Source organism: Typopeltis vanoorti, chromosome 12 (assembly GCF_054136105.1).
Source record: "Typopeltis vanoorti isolate ZY-2024b chromosome 12, IOZ_Tvanoo_1.0, whole genome shotgun sequence".
NCBI lineage: Eukaryota > Metazoa > Arthropoda > Arachnida > Uropygi > Thelyphonidae > Typopeltis > Typopeltis vanoorti.
In genome coordinates this window covers 19,031,594-19,050,154 of record NC_143560.1, presented here as the reverse complement: position 1 = coordinate 19,050,154, position 18,561 = coordinate 19,031,594, and the positions used below count along the sequence as shown (strand labels likewise).

General features: G+C 35.7%; 1 protein-coding gene across 5 annotated transcripts in view; it reads right to left on the bottom strand.

Moving 5' to 3' along the window:
• The window catches only part of Atg7 (Autophagy-related 7), a 350,749-nt gene that overhangs the window by 20,458 nt on the left and 311,730 nt on the right, over positions 1–18,561 (bottom strand). For all 5 annotated transcript variants that reach the window (XM_090402077.1, XM_090402076.1, XM_090402073.1 and 2 more), the window contains one exon: positions 18,166–18,281. In XM_090402077.1, coding sequence (XP_090258203.1) covers positions 18,166–18,281 — 116 coding nt within the window. The remainder of the gene's footprint in view (positions 1–18,165; positions 18,282–18,561) is intronic.

The following is an 18,561-nucleotide window of genomic DNA, read 5'->3' as shown; positions in this document are numbered from 1 at the left end:
TTTTACTACTTAACCTATTAGCAAGTAATCAAGAAGCTACTTACTAATATTTTAAGCAGTAAAGCCCTTGATAAGATTCCATACTTATTCTAACTAGATCCTCATTATAATGAGGAAACACTTGATTAAATTTTAAAAATTTCACTGACTTTATCATAATCATCAATTCCTAATACGTATCCTCAATGGGTATAGAGGACACAACACCATGATAGCTACATAATTAAGTTTACATTACTAATAGTTTCCTATCAAGAATTTTCCTTCAAATGAATCTGTTTTATTTATTTATTTTTTATTTTGTGAAATATTCGAATAGTCCCACCTTTGCAACAACTGATATTTTAGCCATCTGCACCAATCCACCTATATCTCTGTTTTCCACTGGGTCTTTTACCTAACATCTTCACATCAAACAACTAACCTTTCCCATTTTGTTTAAATGATCACCTTAGATTAGCTCTGCCTACATATTCTTGAATGTTAATAATGTGACGTTCCTTTCTAATATCTTCATGTTTAATATCATTCTGTATTCTCCCTAATTTTTATCTTTTCAGATGGAGTCCAGTCTCTGATCAACTGTTTCATTTCTAATCTAATCATAAGTTAAACTTGGTTTCAAAACTGTCTGAACCGAATGCTGCTAGTTTGCTATTACATTCTATACAAATTTATTCAACTGATTTATTCAACAAATTTATTCTCTAACTATATTAGCTCTATTTTCATAGTTTATCTTTTTATTTCCAATTTTCATATAAATTTGTTACAGCAATTAAAGAGTACTGTAGACATGCAGTAATTTATTTAAGAATATGACATCTGCAAAAAGTAAATTGCTGAGTATAATATCTCTGATTTTGATATCAGATTTAATGTCACTTTCCTTCATGATATGATCTATATAAATGATAATCAGAGTGGAGATATAGTGCATGCTCCACTTTTGAATGATTTTTTCACCCGATTTTCTTTCTATACATGCTTCAATTTTGCTGAACTTAAAATTTAAATATAAGCCATACACTACTCAGAATAATATTTTTGTTTATGCATATAACTGCAGTGTTCCTCTCTTTCCAAAGAACTTTTCTCTTGGCACTTAATCATTTACCTTAATGAGATCTGCAACACTTAAAAAATACAGGTCTATATTATATTTCCAGAATTTCTTAATTCTTTGTTGTAAAGTCTAAAAAATCTGTCTAATCACCTATTTGGGATCTAATTTCTAAATTATCATTTATCTTATACTTCTGTCAAGTATCTTTTGCATACATTTTTATCAAAAATAACAAGCAGTAAAATTCCTGTAATTCTCACATTCTGTTGTATTTTCCTTTTTTTATATATTTATAGATGGGTGCTATGAAAATTCTACTTCAATATATCTGAAATTTCACCTTTTGACCAGGTTTTCAGTGTAACACTTTCATACCTCTATATTCAACCCTTTCTGTTTAAATATCATGTACCCTAGTTGTCTTTTCACATTTCAAATTTTGTTGACTTCTACCTTCATTATTGATACATATTCTTGGTTGCAATTTAACTGAATGCATTCTGCCAGTGCTTATCTCATTTAATAGTTTTTCAAAGTAATTATTATTATTATTATTATTCAGACCTCCATGGAGTCAAAAGACTCATCGTGGGAGGTCCTTCCTAAGAAACACAAAGTCTATCATACCACTCCTTAAACTCATTGACAGTTCTCGCTCTCACCACTCCATCAGGCAATGCATTCCACGGTTCAACCACCTTCCATGCAAAGAAACCACTCTTCACCCTCTTGCTCACAGTTTCCTTTCGTAACTTCCAGGGATGGCCTCTTGTCATCACTCCTTCCTGCTGTTCAACCAAGCGAAAGAACTCCCCAGTGTCAACCTTGTAACCACCTCTCAACAGTTTAAAAGTCTCAATCATATCACCTCTCCTTCTATCCACCAAACTCTGCAGTCCACATTCCCTCAGCCGATCCTCATAACCAAAATTGTACAGTCCTGAAACCACCTTTGTCATCCGTCTTTGTACCCTTTCTACAGTTAATTTATCCCCCTTCAAATCCTGGAGACCAAATCTGAGAACAATAGTCTAAATGTGGTCTGATCAGAGACTTATACAACAGAATGATAACCCTTTTATCTCTGCAGGTCAGTGTCCTTCTCATAATTGCAGCAATCCTCTGTGTTACCTTCACCACCTTTGCAATATGTCTCCTAAATGTCAGGTTTCTATCAATCATCAACCCCAGATCTCTTGTCTCCCCTACTTCCTCCAGTATAACTCCTCCCATAGAGTATGCGGAATCCCATCGATGTTTCCCAAACCTCAAAACCTTACATTTTGCTGCATTAAACTGACACCCCCATTTATTTGCCCATCTATCTAGCTTATTCAAATCCTCTTGCAGAAATTACTTCAGATCAGAATATTCATTTATCTTCCGTGTTTATGTCAAGTGGATTATCTTTCATTGTGTTTAGTATATGCTCTTTCTCCATTTCTAAGCTTTCTCAACAGCCTCCAAAATTTCACTACCTTTCATGATGTTTATCTTCTATTTCTTTCAATGACATTTTATAAGCTACTTTTAATTTAAATTTCCTTTCTTTTCTTTTCTTTTTTTTTTTTCTGTATTGTATAAGACCACATGGTGACCTTTGTCAAGAACTTTCAATATGATTTTTTCTTTTCCTGGAAAACTGTAACTGTCGATTTAACTTCTTGAGTCCCATGAAATTTGGATTTTTCTATCCTTGCAGAATCACTACACGCTTCTCTGGTCTGAAACAATTAATTAATCAAACTTTTCCTCAGATTTTGCTGCCCAGTCTCTAAGATTTAATTTCTGTTTTCAAAGTCATTTTTTCTCCAATAGCATTTGTTTATTTGGGTATGCAGCTCACTTTGGAAAGCCACTTGATTCTTTTTTAAAACTCTTTTGTGCATATTTTTCTTTACCGTATGGCACTCATTTTTATCCTGCTAAAAACCAAATGGTGATCACTTCTTATTTTAAATTTTCTTGCATCTTGAAATAGTCAGAAGGTATCACTATCAACAGTAAATTAAAGATACCAGGATATTATATTCTTGGTTTCATCCTTTATCTAAGTGAAAGCAAACAAAGTTTGCATGCAAAGTCACTTCATGACTGGGCTACTTATATATAGAGGATAAAAGACTCCCCATCAATTGCCTTGGTACTCCATAATGCAATGCACATATCCTTGAAGACATGTATAATGTTATGCATTATGGGAAGGGTCACTACCCAGACCAGGTTTCAACCTTTATTGAGGTCTTGTCACTAAGGCAACTGATGTAGAGTCATTAGCCTCTATATAGAAGTAGCTCAGTCATGAAGTGACTTCACGTGCAAACTTTGTTTTCTTACACTTAAACCAAGAATATAATTTCTTGGCATCTTTAATTTATAGTATAACCAAGTTAAAAAAAAAAAAAAAACTTTCAACATCTATCTCTAACCCAGAGTGCTTTAGTAATAAGGGCCAACACCTTTCTGACTACTTGTATATGGAAATATACAAGTAAAAGAAAGAGAATCAAGAAATATATTTGTTTCTAATTTAGAACATGATTTATATAAAATAGGACCCAATGTATATAAGATTTTTGAAACATTTAAGAACAGATACTAAAGAAAATGTAAAATTAAACATCGAAATTAGAAGAACTTTAAATTTCTATACAGAATTGTGGACAGATAAATATTTTAAAAAAGATAACTGGCAAATATTGAATGAAAGTGAAAAGGAAATAACTAAAGAAGAATTAGAAATTAGCCTGAAAGAAACAAGAAATGGAAAATCGCCTGGAAAAGATAAGTTAGGTTCAGAATTATATAATAAATTTAGTTTAATCCTTTATCCAAGTTAAGCAAACAAAGTTTGCACCTGAAGTATCTTCAGGACTGAGGCAACTCGTGGTAAAGGTGGACCAAGCTCTCATCACTCCTTGTCTCAGTATCTCCCATAATGCAAAGCACATCTCCTTGCAGACATGTATAATGCTGTGCATTAAGGGAAGGATCACTAGCCAGACTGGTTTCGACCTTTATTGAGGTCTCGTCAGTGGGAGCCAGACCCAGAAGTGGTGATACTAAGACAGAAGCAATGGAGAAGTCATATTTACCTATACGAGTTGCCAAAAGGTGTACCACCTTATTATTTAATTACTCTGGATTTAGAGAAAGATGTTGGAGGTTTTTTTCTTTTTTCCACTTGGTTAGACTATAATAAATTTAGTTTAATCCTTTATCCAAGTGTAAGCAAACAAAGTTTGCACCTGAAGCATCTTCAGGACTGAGGCAACTCGTGGTAAAGGTGGACCAAGCTCTCATCACTCCTGTCTCAGTATCTCTAAATCAGTGGGATTTATCTCGTCAGTGGGAGCCAGACCCAAAAATGTGTCTGGCTGCCACTGATGAGACCTCAATAAAGGTTGAAACCAGTCTGGGTAGTGGCCCTTCCCTTAATGCATAGCATTATACATGTCTGCAGGGAGATGTGTTTTGCATTATGGAAGATACTGAGACAAGGAGTGATGAGAGCTTAGTCAACCTTTACCACGAGTTGCACCAGTGCTGAAGATACTTCAGGTGCAAACTTTGTTTGCTTATACTTGGATAAAGGATTAAACTAAATTTATTATAGTCTAACCAAGTGGAAAAAAGAAAAAAACTTCCAACATCTTTCTCTAAATTCAGAGTAATTAAATAATAAGGTGGTACACCTTTTGGCAATTCGTATAGGTAAATATGACTTCTCCATTGCTTCTGTCTTAGTATCACCACTTCTGGGTCTGGCTCCCACTGATGAGACCTCAATAAAGGTCGAAACTGGTCTGGGTAGCGGCCCTTCCCGTAATGCATAGCATTATACATGTCTGCAAGGAGATGTGCTTTGCATTATGGGAGATACTGAGACAAGGAGTGATGAGAGCTTGGTCCACCTTTACCATGAGTTGCCTTAGTCCTGAAGATGCTTCAGGCACAAACTTTGTTTGCTTACGCTTGGATAAAGGATTAAACTTAATTTATTATAGTCTAACCAAGTGGGAAAAAACTTTCAGAATTATATAAATATGCAGGAATGAGGTTCAAAGAGAGACCCCTATTATTTTTGATAAAATCTATTCAACAACTAACCCACCAATAGAATGGAAAAAAGCAATTGTGATTCATATCTTTAAAAAGGTAGTAGAGATGACCCTAAAAATTATAGAGGTATGAGTATTCTAAATTCCTGTTACAAAATATACAACAGAATTTTAAATAACAAACTAATAAAATATTCTGAAAACGTTATTTTAGAAACACAGAAGGGATTTAGAAAAGGATGATTATGTATAGACCTGGCCTTTTGCCTAAAATTAATAATAGAGAAAAGAATACAATTTAGAAACAGATATTACATTTACAAAAGGACTTCCTAGATGAGTCTCTGACTGCATGAGATCTTGGGGTAATAATAATAATGATTAGAGATGACAGATGATATAAAGGAAAAGGTGGTTCCTAGAGCAGGAACAATATCACAGACCTATAGAAATGTTTTGGAAAATTTAGAGAAAAAAAGCAAAGCTAGTAATGAGTAAGTACCAGGTGGACAATTGACTAGTGTTACCACATTCCAACATAAAGGTGTTTATAAATTCACATCAAGAGAACACACAACAAATAAGAAAAGCTTATTATTTTCAGACATAAAAAATATTGTGTTAGGGACCATGAGATAGCAGCACTTGTTAGCCATTTTCTTCGCTGCATACTGATTAATTAGTGATAGCCTTGGGCCAGCTATCTCTGATTGGCTTTGAAAAAGCATTTGACAAAGTTAAAAGAAGAATTTATTTAACATATTAAAAGAAAGACAAATACCAAATAATTTTCTAAAATGTATCATACGAATATATGAAAATAATCAATTACAAACAAGATCATGTAAGAGAGAGAGATAAACCAAGGAGTCCGACGGGGATGTTCCCTTTCAGCAACTCCTTTTAATATTTATGTAAATGAATTTTTATTCTAAATGAATAAAAATTTCCATCAAGGTATTAAACTTTCTCCTACTGTGAACTTAAACACTCACCTTTTTGCTGATGACCAAATAATAATTACAAATTCTGAAGATAACTTACAGAAAGATTTAAATTTAAATGAGATAGCCAAAGATTATGGAATGATAATATCAACAGAAAAATCAAAAACGATGGCCTTTAAAGGACAAGATCCAGTAAGAACTAAAATAATAATAGAAAACAAGATTTTAGAACAGGTGAATTCATTTAACTACCTAGGACATATAAAAATGAAAGAGATATAAACCTAAAAATTGTGAAAAATTTAAAAATAACAGGTGTAATTAACTCTATATTTAAACCTAACCTAGTTCAAAAGCAAACCAGACTAAAAGTATACAATACATTAGCCCTACCAGTCCAATTGTATGGAAGCGAAATCTGGACAATAAAACAAAAAGACAAAGATTAATAACAGCTGAAATAAAGTTTATGGGAAAAACTGCAAAGCATACCCTATTCGATCACAAAAGAAATGAAGAAATTATGAAAGAATTAAACCAGGAATCAGTAGAAAAAATTAAAAAATATAAACATAAATGGATGGAACACGTTGGAAGAATGAAAACACAAAGTTACCAAAAGAAGCCTTAAATTACGAACCACTAGGAAAAAGAAAACCAGGACGTCTTAAGAGAATCAACAATGACTTCTAAAGCAGGAATAACAGGCCACTCTAGGCCAAAATCCTTGACAAGCATGATGATGATGTATATGGAAATATGATTTCTGCATTATTTCAACCTTGGTATCACTTCTGGTCTGGCTCCCACTGATGAGACCTCAATAAAGGGTCAAAACCGATCTGAGTATTGGCCTTCCCATAATGCATAACATTATACATGTCCATAAGGATATGTGCATTGCATTATAGGATACTAAGGCAATTGATGTGGAGTCATTAGCCTCTATATATAAGTAGTCCAATCAAGTGACTTAATGTGCAAAATTTGTTTGCTTACACTTGGATAAAGGATGAAACCAAGAACATAATTTCTTGGCATCTTTAATTTATAGTATAACCAAGGTGAAAAAAAAAAAAAATTCAACACCACTATCAACAGTAACATAAATAATCAAAAAAAAAAAACAACAAAAAACAGCTAATGCCTTTTTGTTCCTGCATAGGAAGTAGGCAAGGCCATTTTAGCCCTGTCTAACTTTTTAGAGACTGAGTGGACAGTTCAATCTCCATTGGTAGCCAATCAGAGATAGCTGGCCCGAGGCTATCACCAATTAATCGGTATGCAGCGAAAGAGAAGGCTAACAAGTTCCGCCATCTCGTGGTCCCTAACACAATATTTTTAATGGCTGAAAATAATAAGCTTTTCTCATTTCATGTGTGTTCTCTTGATGTGAATTTATGAACACCTTTATGTTGGAATGTGGTAACAGTATTCACTAGTCAATTGTCCAGCTGGTATTTAATCATTACTAGATTTGCTTTTTTCTCCAAATTTTCCAAAACATTTCTATAGGTCTGTGATATTGTTCCTACTCTAGGAACCACCATTTCCTTTATATCATCTGTCATCTCTAATTATTATTACCCCCAAGACCCCATGGATTCAAAGACTCATCTTAGAGGTCCTTTTGTCATATACACACGGCTCATCATATCATGCCTTAAACACACTGAAATTCACTGCAGACACTACACTCTCAGGCAAGGCATTCCAATCATTCACAACTCTGCATGCAAAAAACCTGCATCTCACTCCCGTGCTCACAACCTCCTTATACAGCTTCCAGAGATGACCTCTCGTTCTCCCCAGATCTCCCACTGTTTTCTGTAGAACCTCTCCAACATTGATCCTATAACAACCACCTACTAACTTGCAGGTCTCTATCATATCTCCACTCTTCCTCCTATCCACCAGACTCTGTAAATTGCACAGGGAGGTCATGTTTACTCAACCTTTATATTCGACATTCCAAAGGTCAGAAACTACCTTAGTCAGTCGCCTCTGGACCCTTTCCAACATCTCTTTTTCCTTTTGAAAACCAGTTAACCATATCTGTGCACAGTAGTCCATGTGTGGCCTAATCAAAGCCTTATACAATGCAACAAGAATCTCTCTACTTATACAAGCCAGTGTCCTCTGCATCATTCCCAAGTCTTTGTGTTTTCCTCACAATTTTTGCAATGTGTCCCCTAAATTTCAGATTCTTGTCCACCATCATCCCAAGATCTCTTATTTCCTCCACCTCCGACAATATATCCCACCAAGCATAAATTCTACATCCCATCTTTGTGTCCCAAATTTTAAAACCTTACATTTTGCAACACTGAAGTCGTCTCCCCATTCCTGTGCTCATTTACTAAATTTATTCAAGTCTTCTTGTAAGGGCACAACATCTTCTCTACTTTTCATAGTTCATCCCAAATTTGCATAATCTGCAAACAACTGAATATCTCCATCCAAGTTTTTGCCAATATCATTAACATACAAGTTAAACAGTAATGGCCCTAAAACAGACCCCTGAGGCACACCACTAGTGACTTCCCTCTTCCTGGATATTGCTTCCCCATACATAACTTGCTGATACCTATCAGATAGCCAGTCTCTGATCCAATGCACTAATCTAATATACAACCCCATCTGCTCTAGTTTGACTGTCAACTTATCACGCGGTAATCTATCAAAAGCCTTTGCAAAATCTAAGTATAGTATTGTGTATCCTTTTCCTATGTCCAAGGAAGCTGTCACCTTATTGTAATAAGTAAGTAGATAATACCATTGTTGTCAACCCAAATCTGAATCCTAGTTCTCACGAGCTTCTTCAACAACTAAACCACAACACCTGATACACAGATAGGCCTATAATTTGATGCTTGAGTTCTATCACTTACCTTATGAAGCGGCACAATCTCACCCTCCTTCCACTCCTTTGGAACTCGACCCAGTGCAAGACTCATTAAAAAAATATGTCAAGGCAGATGTCAACTCCCTTGCACATTCCTTCAGAATATGTGGTGATATATCATCAAGTCCCACAGCCTTATTAAAATCAATGATTTGAGCTTTAAATTTTTCAGGAAATGACAACGTATACTAAATATTAATTAAAAAACTTTAATCAATACCTTCCTATATTTCAGCAATGTTACACTTTCATCTTCTGAGAACATAAAACTATGATATGTGCATGTAGGCACTAACAATGAGCAAAAGAGGCTAAAGAAGGCAAGACATTGGTCCTAAAGATGCCTCCTAGTGAGCTAAATTGGGTTGTCTTGACTGTGGACTGATATTCTTCGGATGAAGGCTTTCGAAATTTGGGGCAGTCTCATGCACCCAAATTTGTTGAGGGTTTGGGAAGTTTTTAGGGCTGAAATTATGAAAGATTCCAGGAATAAAAAAATCAGCTAACACCTTTTTATTCCCATATATAGGGAGTAGGTGAGGCCGTTTAGCCCTATCTAACTTTTGGAGACTGAGTGGGCAGTTCAATCTCCACTGGCAGCCAATCAGAGATAGCTGGCCGAAGGCTATCAGTAATTAAGCGGCAGGCAGTGAAGAGAGATGGCGCAACAAGTGCCGCCATCTCGTGATCCCTAACACAATATATTTAATGACTGAAATAATGTGGGTTCTACGGTCGATTTTCCTGAGTTTACGGGACGAAAAACCCACTTGCCCATGCCAGAGATCGACTAACTCGGGAACTGGTCTAAAAAAAAGGCTTAGAAAAATTTCCTCTAGTCGATGACTAGATTCGAAACCAAGTCTTCCTTTGTGGAGTCAAGCACCATGGTGTGCAAACGTCACATCCACTGAGCTACACAGGCTCAGATTCCAGGAATAATCTTTCATAATTATATTTGCTGTGGTGTAGTAAGTCTGGCAATGTAACATTGCTGAAATATAGGAAGGTATTAATTAAAGTTTTTCAATTAATATTTAAGTATACATTGTAATTTCCTAAAAAATTTAAAGTCATGTGTAACCAACGTATAAGTTTATCTACAAGAATAATTTGAACATTTCTCTACTTCTTCCTTAAGAAAACCATTTGTGCAATCATAGGCAAAATTAAGTCTGATTGAACTTTCCCAATTTGAAATTCATCTACCTGAAATTGTCTGTCATTCAAGAAGTTTAGGTTTATGTTTAGTGCTGAATACTGTGCTACTCCTTCCTTTCCTTGTCACTATTGCCTAAATAACTCTCATAGTTATTATTATCAGAAGTATCTCATGTTTTTTACCTTCTTCATCCTAATACCACTAATTATGCTAACTTGGGATTTCTGTAATTCCTTGCTAAACCTAATTTTCCATGGACATTCTAATTCTGATGATGCCTATCTTCATTCTCTTATGAGGTTGTTCTACTAGAAAACTTTTTATCCTGGTTCCCTGACAAAAATCACAGTCTTGTTTAAGCAGGTAATGTCCAGACCAGAATGACATTTGATCATGCTGTACTATCATATTTCAGTGTAGCTTGAGGCAATATAGAATATAATTTCATTTGCTAAGTGTCAAACTGTAGCTTATCATCATTTATTCAATATCTAGATGGATATCTAATAATGCAATCCAACAAATTCCTTTCATTCATCCAAAGTTACTGTCTAGTGCAGGTTTACAGCTTTATCATTGACCATTCTTCTTTGAGGACATTCATCAGTCAGGTCCTCTGACCTGCTCAGTTACTTGTGAGAGGTACTGTAATTATGATACACTTTTGTCATGCCACAGCTACACCTGTGCAAGGATTCATTCATTTTCATGTAGGGTGGGACCCCTCCATACATTGGCTGATCTGTGCAGCAGGTTCTTCAAGAACATTTCACGGAAGTCTGAGTGATTAGCCACGTGTGTTCCACTGCATGGCCATCTTGATCACCTGATCTGAACCTCCCCCCCCCAGACTTCTGGCTCTGGGCGATTTCTCAAAGACAGGGTTTATCAGGATCATCCTGATAACTTGCCAGTGCTGAAATACAGCAGAATGTGCACAACAACAGTCCCAATCAGCTGCATTCTACCATTGAACACACTGTGCATTTTCTTCAATAACGCAATACACATAGTTGATGAGGTAGAGTGATATAGTGTGCAACACTTTTCATACACCTGATTTTATATCAAACCATCTTCCTGTATTTCCTTCAATTCTAAATGCAGAATTTCTGCATTTAGAATTGAATAATTCTGTATAATTCAGGAGGCCTGGTCAGAAGGCTGAATTTCAGATGACTGGAGTAGAGTTCTCACAATTCCCATAATAAAATCCAGGTAAGATTTTATGAAAGCAGACTTGAGAACAACAAACTGTGTTCAGATTAAATAGAAATTGTCAAGATCAAATTTTCACTTTATGACATATAGTTAAGAAATAGGGAGAATATAAGAAGTATCTCTACTAAGTTTTGTAGATTAGAAAAGGCATACGAAAAGGTGCCCAGAGGAAAACTTTTCAAAAACACTACCATTATACCTTATATAATTGTAATGTATTGATAATTTTGATCAGTCATTAGTCATAATGAGAGAGTCAGTCTCAAACTGTGGCTGTGAGATGGTTCTCCTTTGAGTGCTCCAGTTTTTCCCTCACAAACATAAAACCAACTTTGTCTACATGGTTTTAGTTAGGTGTACATCTTGGTATAAATATGAATTTGGGTATTTCATGAAGTTCATGCCATTGCCATCCTATATGGACATTAATTTTCTGATGGAAGACTGATAATATGAATGTTAAATTGAGATATGTTAAATGATGAGAGGAGCATACAGGATATACTAATGGAATCTCTGAAAGGGCAGAAGACTGGGTGAGAATAAGAACAAAGAGTAATCCTGGACGATGTGATGAGCAAGAGAGTGAGGGATAATCAGTAGGCAGAATGCCTTGACAGGACTGTGAGTGCATGGACATACTATAACAAGCCAATGTATTTGTGTGAAGGCACCCATGAAGCGAGTGAGTGTGAGAATGACCAAGTGAGGAATCTTATCTCTCAAGCAAAAATATTGAATAGGGTGGTCAATTCAGAAAGTAAAGGTGGGGGGGGGGGGGAACTAAAGGGATTCTGCAGTTTCTATATACTAATGCCAAAAGTATCAGGAACAAGAGGGAGGAGTTTTTGGCATTGGTTAGTGCAACCTTGCCAAAAGCATTAGTGAGACTCAGCTAACAGCAGATGATGCAGTTACAGGGATTGAATGTGAAGGGTTTAGAAGTTTCAGGGAAGATAGAGAATATCAGATAGGAGAAGAGTAAAGTTAATAATAGCAGAAGATTTTCAACCAAAAAGAATAGGAGACAGGCAGGAGGATGGCTGTTTTCATTTGAAGCAACCTGGTGTGAGATTAAGGTCAGTAAGACCAAGTATACAGTTGGTTGTTGCTATAGGCCAGGGAGTTCCACAGATGATCTGGAAGACATGCATCACTGAGTAATGCTTGAGTAATACCTCAAGTAATTATCTACTGAGAGATAATTACTTGAGGTAGCATGTAATGGAGGGGACTAGGGGTGAGAGAGTATTGGGCCTGATTATAGGACCAGAAGAGCTATCCATAACCAAGGTTGCCTCCAATCGGTGAATGAGACCATGCAGTCTTGACTTGGGAGATTGTAAACCATGAGGAATATTCTATCAAGAAGGGGGATTTGTGGAACTACAAGGCAGGTAATTATGATATGCTTAGGAAGAAGCTTAAATCTGTACCATGGCATTAAACACTGCAGAGTAAGGATGTTAGTAGTGCATGGGATATAGTTAAGGGTCATCTAGAGGAAGCAGTATTAAATTGTATGCCTAGGGAGGATTAATCAGGTAGGAGTCAGATGGATGAGTAATATCATTAAGCACAAGCTGCAGGAGAAGAACATGCTGTGGATGGTATATAAAGAGAAAGATGACCAGCAAACTCATGAACAGTACAAGGTTCAGGTAAGAAAGGTGACCAGCAAGGCAAGGAAGGCAAAATCAGATTATGAGAAGAATTTAGCCAAGCATGCTAAAGGAAATCCCAAAGAGTTCTTTTGTTATGTGGCAAGATAGAGGTATAATGACCACAAGGAGACAGAAGCAGATAAAATAGTTGAGTTACTGAGTGACTACTTTGCAAGTAATGAGGTTACTGCTTTAACCTATGTGACACACACTAATGCAAAAACAAGGGTTGATGAATTAGAGGTTCTTAGCTATTGCAGAATCTTGTGTAAATAGTGTGGGAATAAATGGGATATCAGTGAGGGTTTTGTGAGAATGTGCAAGGGAACTGGTAATGCCTTTGACTAGGCTCTTTAATTTAAGTCTCAGCTCTGGTAGAGCTCCAAGGGAGTAGAAAGAGGGCAAAATAATTCCTTTAAATAAGGGAGGTTCTAAGACTGCAATAGCAAATTATAGACCAACAATCAGTATCTCAGGCATGGTGGTAAAAGTACTAGAAAAACTGATAAAAAAGAGAATTCCAAAATGAATAGATAAAAATATGATACTTTATGAAGGTCAACATGGCTTTGAGTTGGATAAAGGAAATGGCTACACGATGATTTTTCAGGATTTTGCAAAGGCATTTGACAGAATACCACACGGGACTCTGTTAATGCAAATTAAAACAAATGGGGATGGATATGACACTGGCTAAGTGGATAACACGGCGGCTGCTGGCCAGATATCAAAAAGTATATGAAGGGGCAGAATCGAGGCAAAAAGATGACTAGTGGTGTGCCGCAAGGTTCAGTACTAGGACCATTTCTGTTTAATTTGTACATAAATGATATAGGAAATAACTTGAAAGGAAATATTCAGTTGTTTGCTGATGATGCAAAATTAGTAGATTAATTGTTAATCAAGGTGATGTGGAGAGCTTGAAGGACGATTTAAATAGGCTGTCAGTATGGGCAAAAGTTAATGGGCGTCAGTTTAATGTCAAAAGTAAAGTTATGCATTTTGAGATAAATAGATTACAAGCCTTGTATCACATTGATGGCACTGTACTCCAGGAAATAGACGAAGCTAGAAATGTAGGGATGGTGGTAGAGAGAGAGTTAAAGTTTAGAGGACATACTGATAAGGTCACACATAAGATTATTTGGCTATTGAAGAACACATAACAATTAGAGATAAGGAAGTTGTTATTCTTCTTTTTAAGTCCTTGATATGCCCACATCTCGATTACTGTTCTCAAGTCTGGTTGCCTAGGTTTCTTGGGGATGGTAAGTGGTGAAGAGGATTCAGAGGTGGGTGACCAAGATGATGAGTGGCCTGTGGAATGGTTCCTATGAGGAGAGATTGAAGGAGTTTGATTAAGGCATTTGAAGGAAATAGATTGAAGGATTGCAAAAGTTGGTTGATAGGAGAAAAAGAGGGGATATGATAGAAACATTTAAATTGTTTAAAGGGTTTTATAGGACAGAATCAGGGGAAATGTTTCAGCACTTGGCTAGAGAGACCAGAACAGGGGGGGGGGGGGTCATCCCTGGAAGTTGAATAAAGGTATGGTTAGTAGGGATGTGAGGACTAGATTTTTTGCTTGAATGAAATGGGTTGAATAAGAATCAGTTGTGAGTGATTTATATGTTAAAGGGTTCAAGAAGAGGTATGATAGATTGTATGGATAGATTGGGTCTCCTGCAATGAGTCTTCAGACTCCATGAAGGTGCCTGCATAATAATAATAATTTTATGGATATCGAATAATGCAATAATGACATCTTCAAGTACAATATTAATAATAATGTTTCTAATATTTCTTGGAAAATCATGTTTATTACATTCAGTAAACTGATTATACTCTAAAAATAAAATCAATGTTCCTGCATAATAATTTAAAAAATATATACATATATAATAGCTAGTACAAGTTAATTATGTAAAAAATAAACAAAAATACAATTCAGAAATATTATTAAAAAAATTCTCTTACCTACACACACAGCGAATACTAATATACTATAGGTTTGCAACCTTTCACGAGTGAGAGTCATATATACATATATATATAAAAATAGCTTAAAGATGAGAAAGCTTCTTAAAAGGATAGATTTAACTTAGCTACTTTTTTTTTTTTAAGTAGCTTGTCTGGGTTCTGATACTGTTAAAGATGATCTTCACACATAAAAGTTAAACAGCAAGTTTCATGACTAGAGGTTTTAAGGGAACGTGCACAGCAGACATTATTATGAATTAAATAACAGTTTGAACATATACAGAGTTATAGAATTTATTAACTTATATTTTTTCCTTGTTACAAGGGCATTCATTAGAGAGAGAGAGAGAAGAGTGGGTGAGAATAAGATCAACGTGACCACTTATGTGTCACTCACAGCTGAGGTGACAGGAGAACACATTATTAGAGTTCAAAGTGAAACCACTGCATTCTGTAAGTCAAATATAAGGTTATATAAATATTCATTAAAATCTATGAATGGCTAATCAGGATTACATCGCAAAACTTTGAGATATGTTAAGATTTGGACAGCATCACAGGTTTGAAAATAATTTATGGTATTTGTTCAGGATGTTCCTGTATGGTAGAGTATGGCGACTCTTTTTAAATCTGATTGCAGTCTTGGTTGAAGGATGATATTTATTGATAATTTTCTTGATGTTGACTGAAAAAGTTATCTCAAATCTGATTTTGAGAAAATCAGATTTGAGATAACTTTACTCAGTGCTGATGGTAGAAAAGTGACAGAAGCAGAAGAAATAGTTCAGTTACTAAGTGATCACTCTACAAAGGTATTTCATCCAGGTGGTCACTTTGCAGTTACTGATGTGACAGGTACTGATGCAAGAACTGAGGTAGATGAATTGGAAGGAATCAATATACTGAAAAATATCAATGTGAATACATCAGTAGGCTGTAGACCTAAATAGTATGTCAACTCATGTGCTACAAGAATGTGCAAGTGAAACAACAGATCAAACAACCTCTTAGAGGCATTGTCATTTCACTTGCACATTCTTGTAGCACATGAGTTGACATACTATCTCAGATCTGGCAAGGTTCCAAGGGAGTGGAAAGAGGGTAAGATGGTTCCATTACATAAAGGTTTCTGCAAGACAGAAGTAGCAAAATGCAGACCAATTAGTATCTCTGGAATGGTAGTTAAGGTATTAGAAAAGTTGATTCCAATTAAAATTCAGGAAATGGGTGAATATGAATATAATACTGTATAAAGGTTATGATGGCTTTGTAAAAGGGAGGTACTGCCTCAGTAATTTATTCACATTTTATAATAAGGTGACAGTGGAATTGGATAAAGGAAATGGCTACACTATGCAAAAGCATTTGACAGAAGGAAAATTATTACATAAGTTGGAGCAAATGGGAATAGATATGAGGCTTTTAGCACAGATAAGGGGGACCGATAGACAACAGAAGGCAGGTGTATGGTGGAGCAAGCAAAATTAAGGGAAATGAAGGTGACTAGTGGACTGCTCCAGGGCTCTGTACTAGGACCACTACTCTTTAATCTATCCATAATTGAAAAAGGTAGAAGATTTGAAGCGGAGGTGGATATTCAGTTTACTAATAATGCAAAACTAGGGAGGACAATAGTTGATAAAAGTGATATGGATAAATTGAAGGACGCTTTAAATAAACTGGTAGTGTGAGCAAAGGGCAATGACTATCAATTTAATGTAAAATGTAAAGGTATGCACCTTGGGATTGATGACAGGGTTACATACTTCGTATCATATTGATGGTACTAGATTATAGGAAATTGATGAAGCCAGGGATCTGGGGTGATGGTTGATATATTTGAAATTCAGAGGACATATTACAATAGTTGACGCACTAGCTCAGAGGATTACTTGGATGTTGAAGAAGACATTGACAAGTAAAGATAGGTAAAAATTGACTACTGTGCACAGATTTGGTCACCTGCATTTCTAGTGAACTGGGAAGTGGTGAACAGGATTCAGAGACGAGTGACCAAGCTCATGAGAGGTCTGTGAAATGTTCTCTATGAGGATAGACTGAGGGTGTGTGGTTTGCAGAGTTTAGCTGACAGGGGGAAAATGAGGGGATATGATAAAAACTTGTAAGTTACTAAAGGGATACTACAAGATTGACATAGAAGAAATTTTTCAATACATGAGGAGTGGGGAGGGGGAAACAAGGGGTCATAATTAGAAGCTGCCAAAGAGTGTAGTGAGTAAGAGAGTACAGACTAGGTTCTTCTCTTGGAGAGTGGTGAATGAGTAGTTACTAAAGGGATACTACAAGATTGACATAGAAGAAATTTTTCAATACATAAGGAGTGGGGAGGGGGAAACAAGGGGTCATAATTAGAAGCTGCCAAAGAGTGTAGTGAGTAAGAGAGTACAGACTAGGTTCTTCTCTTGGAGAGTGGTGAATGAGTGGAATGGATTGCCAGAGGTGGTTGCGAGCACCCCAAAAGTGAATAAGTTTAAGATGCATGATATATATTGTGTTAATGGATAGTGTGTGTGTCTCCTGCAATTAGTTTTTTGACTCCTTGCAGTATCTGTATAAATAATAATAATGATCTGGACTCTGCCATCGAGATGCTCTCTCACCAATCCTATTCAATCTAGCACTGGAAAACGCATTAGATTTAAATGAACAAAACAATATGGAAATAAATGGGAACAACATCTATTGGCTTATGCTGATGACATTGTTATCCTTGGAGACTCTAGTGAGGATTATATACACTATGTCTAATTTAATCAGGTCATAAACCAGGAAAAGACAAAATATTTGCATTTCAAGGATCCATCGAGACTGATCCAATATATCTTTGAGTAAGTAGATAATTTAAATATCTAGGAGTCAAGATTAACTGCATCAAGAGATAAAGGAGAGAAATGAGAAGAATGATATTTTGTGATATATTTTTTAAGACACTTCAGGCCTCAAATAAGCTTCTTACAACAGGCCTCCAATAGTGATGACAGGCATTAGACCTAAATGGTCCATTAAGCTAAAGAAAGAAGTTATCCCATAAATTCTTTATAATGAATGCTGCGTGCACACTCTTATTGGAAGAAAGTTTTAACTGTAAAATTATGTACTATATCCATTTGGGGTATATTGTAAAGGACTGCAGTTTACCCATGAGGATGCTGCAAGATATTGATCATCATCTCCACTGCTAAAGCTGCTGCAATAAGAGATACACCTGGTCTGGTAACTGTGCACTGTTGGTCCAAAGTTCTATCTTGCGTAGACTATTGGAAAATAAAAAGTGTGTGTGTGTGTAATATATATATATATATATATATATATATATTAAATGAAATAAATAAATAAATAAACACAGTATATACACACACAATGTCAGTTCTGTTGTAGTCAAAATGTATTCAGCTTGCTATATCAATAAATATATTATTGTCCACAGAAGTCCACACTTAAATGGATATATATATATATATGTGTGTGTGTGTGTGTGTGTGTGTGTGTGTGTGTTTTCCCATGATGCTTAATGTATGCAAACAGATAGAATAT